This window comes from Mercenaria mercenaria, chromosome 1 (assembly GCF_021730395.1).
Source record: "Mercenaria mercenaria strain notata chromosome 1, MADL_Memer_1, whole genome shotgun sequence".
Taxonomy (NCBI): domain Eukaryota; kingdom Metazoa; phylum Mollusca; class Bivalvia; order Venerida; family Veneridae; genus Mercenaria; species Mercenaria mercenaria.
In genome coordinates, this window is record NC_069361.1 from 100,041,513 (window position 1) to 100,049,179 (window position 7,667).

Genomic DNA, 7,667 nt, shown 5'->3' on the forward strand with positions numbered 1-7,667 from the left:
CAAAAATTGTGGTGAAGTCACGCGAAACTTAGCAATCACATGTTTCTCAAAAATCGGATATCTTAGGCGATTTTCACCTAAAAAATTGATTTTAGTAGAATCAAGGCCGCTGAAAGGGGTCAAGTATGGTGGTCTGGAGGCAATTCCAGTGGCCGCTGACCATCTATGGGAGGTGACCACTGAATAAAGTGATGAAATAGGGGAAAATCTGTCAGGGGAGTCATAAAATGACTGCTGAACGGAGGTGACCGCTGATCGGAGGTGACTGTTGTCTGATTTTACTGTTCTTTGTCTTTCAGTGAAACACTTCTAGAACAAATAATAAAACAGGCAAGACATGAAGTTTTAAGAGCAAGGTACAGTACTTTTACAAACATTCCCACCCAGCTAGACAAACCGTTTTAAAGACGCTTGCTACAGTTTCGTATTTTTTTTCTCAATAATAGATTTTGATGAAATGTTTTGTATTAAAAGACCATGTTATGATGTATTGAAAAATGAAATAAAAATACTAGGTCACCAGCTTTGTTTCAATTTAATTTGCCCCTAGATATGGTGCTATTTTAAACATTTTTCAAAATTTCTGTAATCCTAAAATATATTTCAGTAAAGTACAATAATCAGCATAAATTTATTATAACGGGAAACAATATATCTATTTGAAACATGCTCAGAGAAATCAAAAGAACATGATTTTGTAAAGAAAGGAATACTTGTTCAACAGACCCTAGGGCTATTTTTGCATATTTTTGTCAGTTTTAAGTTGGTACTTCTGCTATTTTATCGAGTTTCACATAATAGAATTTAATCAAACTCTGCACATACCTTTGGTTATGTCTACTTAATCTAAAACAAAAAGAAAATTGATAGGTCACCATATTAGATTTCGCTTAAATCAAATTACAACGAGGTGGGGTGTGGCGGGCATTTATACAATGCAGGTTGGTACGGAATACTCTTTCAGTGTTTGGGCAAATGACTTAGAAATATATATATAAAATTATCAAACGGCAGATTTCTTAACAAGTGGATTTTAAGGTGTTTCTGAAGCATTTTGATGGCATAGAAGGATGAAAGTTTCCGCCCTTTTTTTTAACAAAACCTATAATTTACTAAGGTATGGGATTAGAAACAGCTGTGACTCAATGCAGAGTTTGAGCGCTGGTATACATAACAGACTCCAGTATATGTCGGATTGAAGCAATTTGAACTAAAAGTACTTTAAATGTATATATTTTGTAACCATGGTGATACTTACCCTAACCTTTAGTCAGTATGTTATACATTTTGTACATTAAATGCATGCGATCATACAATAATTTGCGAATTTTTGCCGTACGCGACATAAGATAATCATTTCCGGGCATGCGCAGAAGACCGCACCAAATCTGCAGTGAGCTACATCGATTACAAATTGGCACGGTGTTGGGGTAAATATCGACCAGTCCGGAAAAACTGTAGCGAGTGCCTTTAATTGCAAGATGTTGCTAAGCTTTATATTTCAACTGTAGGGAACCGAGAGATATGTGTAAGAAAATAGTAAATTTAATCTAAACTGCAGTTGTCATTTAATGAGAAGTATTGTAAAGTTAAGAATGATGTCAGTCACCTGTGATATTTCTATTTAGAATTATTCTGTGATATATTAATAATGTTTGTAATATGTGTTAAATTTAAATAGTGCCTCTCTATGTCATGCCACCAGTGCCAAAGGACCACAATGGAAACAAGCGCTGGCGCTTTTTTGTGTTATCCTTGGTATTGGATGCATATCATGGTTTAATTTTGTATTATTTAATATTTATTTATTTATCCATTTTTATTTATTTATTTATTTAATATTTCAATATGTTAGAATTTTAACATTATAAGAATGTTTGTAAACCATTATATGTTTTCCTTTGCCGAAATGAATCAATCAAATCAATCAATCAATCAATCAAGAACACTTGAAAATAATACTTGTCTTTTTTCCTCTTTACATTTATTTATGTTGAAATATACACAGTAAATGATTATGATTATAGAACAATGACCACTATAGACAGACTGGCAACAAATATAGCAGATCCACAGATAATGGCCCACTGGAGTTGTCTTAACAGTCCACTGCAGTCAAATGTGAAAATTATCATCACATCAAATGGGTATGAAGGTCTTAGGTAAGGCGCAACTATTACTGTAGATTAATTATGTCTCCCCACCTCTGGGGGAGACATATTGTTTTTGCCCATTCCGTCCGTCCGTCTGTTCGTCACACTTCATTTCCGAGCAATAACTGGAGAACCATTCGACCTAGAACCTTCAAACTTCATAGGTTGTAGGGCTGCTGGAGTAGACTTCCCCTATTGTTTTTGGGGTCACTCTGTCAAAGGTCAAGGTCACAGGGGCCTGAACATTGAAAACCATTTCCAATCAATAACTAGAGAACCACTTGACCCAGAATGTTGAAACTTAATTGGATGACTGGTCTTGAAGAGTAGATGACCCCTATTGATTTTGGGGTCACTCCATCAAAGGTCAAGGTCACAGGGGTCTGAACATTGAAAACCATTTCCGATCAATAACTAGAGAACCACTTGACCCAGAATGTTGAAACTTCATAGGATGATTGGTCATGAAGAGTAGATGACCCCTATTGATTTTGGGGTCACTCCGTCAAAGGTCAAGGTCACAGGGGCCTGAACATTGAAAACCATTTCTGATCAATAACTAGAGAACCACTTGACCCAGAATGTTGAAAATTCATAGGATAATTGGTCATGAAGAGTAGATGACCCCTATTGTTTTTGGGGTCACTCCGTCAAAGGTCAAGGTCACAGGGGCCTGAATATTGAAAACCATTTCCGATCAATAACTAGAGAACCACTTGACCCAGAATGTTGAAACTTCATAGGATGATTGTTCATGAAGAGTAGATGACCCCTATTGTTTTTGGGGTCACTCCGTCAAAGGTCAAGGTCACAGGGGCCTGAACATTGAAAACCATTTCCGATCAATAACTAGAGAACCACTTGACCCAGAATGTTGAAACTTCATAGGATGATTGGTCATGTAGAGTAGATGACCCCTATTGTTTTTGGGGTCACTCTGTCAAAGGTCAAGGTCACAGGGGCCTGAACATTGAAAACCATTTCCGATCAATAACTTGAGAACACTTGACCCAGAATGTTGAAACTTCATAGGATGATTGTACATGCAAAGTAGATGACCCCTATTGATTTTGGAGTCACTCCGTTAAAGGTCAAGGTCACAGGGGCCTGAACATTGAAAACCATTTCCGGTCAGTAACTTCAGAACCACTCGACCCAGAATGTTGAAACTTCATAGGATGATTGTTCATGCAGAATAAATGACCCCTATTGTTTTGGGGTCACTCCGTTAAAGGTCAAGGTTACAGGGGCCTGAACATTGATAACCATTTCCGATCAATAACTTCAGAACCTCTTGATCCAGAATGTTGAAACTTCATAGGATGATTGAACATGCAGAGTAGATGACACCTATCGATTTGGGGGTCACTCTGTTAAAGGTCAAGGTCACAGGAGCCTGAACATGGAAAACAATTTCCGATCAATAACTTGAGAACCACTTGACCCAGAATGTTGAAACTTCATAGGATGATTGAATATGCAGAGTAGATGACCCCTATTGATTTTGGGGTCAGTCTATTAAAGGTCAAGGTCACAGGGGCCTGGTCATGTAAAATCATTTCTGGAAAATAAATTGAGAACCACTTGACCTAGAATGTTGAAACTTAATAGGATGATTGGACATGCAGAGTAGATGACCCCTATTTATTTTGGGGTCACTTGATCAAAGGTCAAGGTCACAGGAGCCTGAACAGTGACTTGAGAACCACTAGGCCAATAGTGTTGAAATTTAGCGGGATGACTGGACATGCCAAGTAGATGATCCCTATTGCAGCCAACCGTCAGTGTCTCTTTGACTTTCGCTCCTGACCCCTATTGACTTCTTGCCTATAGGACTTTGCATTGGGGGAGACATGTGCTTTTTTACAAAAGCAATTTCTAGTTATGATTGCATACCATTTGTTAAGTCACCTGCATGCTCAGCTCAATAGGGAGAGCACAGATCTATGGATCCTGTCGTCATGAGTTCAGTCCCAGGGTGAGGCGTATGTTCTCTGTGACTATTTGATAAAAGACATTGTGCCTGAAGTCATTCATCCTCCACCTCTGATTCATGTGGGGAAATTTGGATGTTACTTGCGGAGAACAAGTTTTTACTGGTACAGAATCCAGGAACACTGCTTAGGTTAACTGCTTGCCATCACATAACTGATATACTGTTGAAGAACAGTGTTAAACTTAAAACAAACAAACAAACAAACGTTTGTTAAGTCTTAAATTTAATTGAAGTAAGGTTTGTTTATACAGTGAAACACCGCTTGCTCGAGCATCGATGACTGGAGCACCCGGGCTCGCTTGAGCAATTCATGTGGTCCCGGCCGATTTTCTATGAGAAATTACCATGGCTAGGTCGAGCATCGATAACTCGATCGCTCGAGCATGACGCCTGGTCCCTGTGTATTAATTTACTCTTTGTTTCTTCTGGCAAACTCGAGCAGAGGTGTCAAAATTGTTCACTCTTCGGCGGTCAGAATGTATCGGTTAGTTTAAAAATATTCGCACGCTGTGAGAATTGCTCTATTCCCCGACTATCTTAAGATTGATAAATCTGTGGACATTCTTAGCCTTTCTTAACATTTCATTTCGGTAAGATCGGTTGCTTAGCCACAGTCAGTGTTGTTTTTATTTGTCTATTTATTATATTATTATTATTATTATACCAGATTTATATAGCGCCCTTTTCATGATAAACACGTTCAAAGGCGCTTTACATATAGCAACTGCAGCCACACAGGGCGCGAAATCATCCTCTACTAGTACAGACACAGAGTGATCTGACCAGAGGGACAGAGTGAGATAAAGCCCCCAGAACAGACAGAGAGAACTTTTCAGATACAGACGTGTCCGGCTAACTTAGCCTAGCTCTTTTCGAATAGACAGTCTGGTTCTTTAACGTGCCCGCTGTATAGCACTGATAAACGCGAAGCCGTCTTTCCTGGGAAGAACCAGTACAGGCCTCTAGTTACGTGGGAGACACTCAAGAGCATCTCAGAAATTTCCAGTGTCTTGGCTGGGATTTGAACCCCGGACCTCTGGATTGACAGTCAAGCGTGTTACCACTAGACCACCGGCCCACCTACATTTATATTAATGTGTTTACTGTTTGACAATGTAAATGTAACGCAACTGCATAACTTTCAGTCACAATTTTCAACAAGAAATGCAGAATTTATAGATGTATAATTCCTTAGATCTTTTGACATTCTTTTCTCTTCATAAGAATGTGTCTACAATATCACTATATTCTATACAAATGTAATTTCATGTAATTAACAGAAACATTGTAACATAATTTAAATCATTTATGTTCAATGAAAAGGTTGTAAAAATCATTTGTCACACCTCCACATAGAAGTGTACGTAATTAAATATATATGTTTTCACTGTTGGTCATATCTATATATATATGCTTGTTATGCCATGATGGGCTAATAGTCTTATGGAATAAATAAAATAAACTCTAAAACTCTAAACTCTTAAATGTTTGTTTGTCGGTGTATTTGATCTGATAATGAGATTAATTGTTGATGAATGAATGAAAATCTAATTTCTATATGCTCTTGTTGGTAAATAATGAAGTCTTAGTTGTTTCTTCACATGTGCCAACGTCTATCATAGATAACGTTTGTAATACGTTTTTTGAAAATATCACAAGTGTGTTATTATTACACATCACCGTTTCCTCTGCAAATGGTCCCGATGACAACTGGTGAAACAATCTTCAATTTTCTTCATATGTTGATCAATGTTTGGGTCGCTCGAAACCATGGATAACTTGAGCATTTTGCTATTCCCCTTGCGACCTCGAACAAGCGGTGTTTCACTGAGTATACATAATAATTAAGGCACTGCCTAGCATGGGGATTCATCTTTTATATATCCACTTACAAAGAAATATTCAACACTCAAAAGAAAGTGAAACTTCGCTCCAAACAGTGAAGTTTACATTTAGTGTCATCATACCTCTTACAGCGAATATCATACTTTGCAAAATTTATGAGAAGCCGTGACGGTGAAGTCATTCACCACATTCTCGCACTGGCTTTGAATTTTTTTGTATGTTTGCACTCCATGCAGACACTTGATGGCCTCCACACATCCTTAATGTTTTAAAAGTGTATTTTCAGTTGCATGTACAGTTTTTATTACGAAAAGAAGTGAAAGAATCATGTTGGCGCGGTTTATGAATTTCTGTGACTTATTTGGGGTGCTCAAATGTTCATGCAGACAACCAGTCTGCCGGAACCGGAAAACATCGAAAAAATTGCCTCAGTATATGCAGACAACAAAGACGAATAACTATATACGGACGTTACTGTCTCGGGGCTTTCATCCCCTATTAATAAAGATAGCTTTCTTCTAAATGTGAATTATAGGAACTGCTTTTAAAATTCTTACTGCATTTTGATTATATCATTGATAAGGAGAAGTCTTGAAGAAAATATTTATCCCCTAAAAATTTTCAAGAAAGGTACAACACATTTTTCCTGTCAAAGCACAGTGGAGGTATATGTTAAAAGGTAGAATAAAACTTTTTCTAGTTGCAGTACTTTGGAGATATAATTATGTTTCCTTATTTCTATCTACAGTTATCATTTATTGTAACAGGTTAACATGGCAATCATTTGACCTGGAGATAGGTACAGACAGTATCAAGGTAGTAACCAAGGATAGAAGGACATTGTCTCTAACCTTCCAGGAGAAGGAGGTAGAGGATCTCATCAGGTGGCAGGTTGGTAATTTCATCTCTTAGAAGTGGGTTATAAAGGCAGCCTAGGTGTTGTAATTAAGAAATGAAATATTTTATTTCGGTGTTCATGTAAAATGAAGAACAGAATAGGATCAGCAAATCCATGAATCAGGCTAGCTGTCGTTTATTTCGCATGAACACCAAAAAAAAAAAGTTTTCATTTCTTATATTTACATTACATTTCCTTTCTATTTGTAAACCTGATTAAACCATGAATTGCACACATTTTGTTGCATTTAACATTAAAATCAACTTCCCGGCCATTTTGTTCACCAAACGGAACAACTATGACGTCATCTAAGGAATGTTCTCCCAGACTATAGGCGGACGTCGTCAAAACATTGACCTGTTATCACTAAGCAGCATCGACATAACTTCGGTGCCTTTCCGTTTGCTGTTCATAGGAAATGAACGTCATAATTTTCAATGGAAAAGAATTTATAGGGCGAATATAAATATAAATAAGTGAGATAGTTACTCCTGACCAGGGTCCAACAGCCTTCATATAATTGCCAAACAGATTAAAGAATCCATATAAAACTTGTCAAACCCTGATGAACTTTATATTACAACACCACATTTGGATAATTATGTCTCCCACCACACTGGTGTGGGAGACATATTGATTTACTCCTGTCTATGTGTGTGTGTGTCTGTCTGTCACAAATCTTGTCTGCACATTTGAACATTTCTCATCCGATCTTCACCAAACTTGAAGAAAATGTGTTTGCCCATAAGTCCTCGGCCAAGTTCGATAACTAGCC

General features: G+C 37.5%; 1 protein-coding gene across 4 annotated transcripts in view; it reads left to right on the forward strand.

The window, feature by feature from the left end:
- The window catches only part of LOC123528932 (mediator of RNA polymerase II transcription subunit 17-like), a 36,505-nt gene extending 29,584 nt beyond the window's left edge, over positions 1-6,921 (forward strand). For all 4 annotated transcript variants that reach the window (XM_053518537.1, XM_053518540.1, XM_053518524.1 and 1 more), the window contains 3 exons: positions 300-356; positions 2,028-2,162; positions 6,762-6,921. In XM_053518537.1, coding sequence (XP_053374512.1) covers positions 300-356; positions 2,028-2,162; positions 6,762-6,906 — 337 coding nt within the window. In that variant the 3' untranslated portion in view covers positions 6,907-6,921. The remainder of the gene's footprint in view (positions 1-299; positions 357-2,027; positions 2,163-6,761) is intronic.
- Positions 6,922-7,667: the final 746 nt, after the last annotated feature.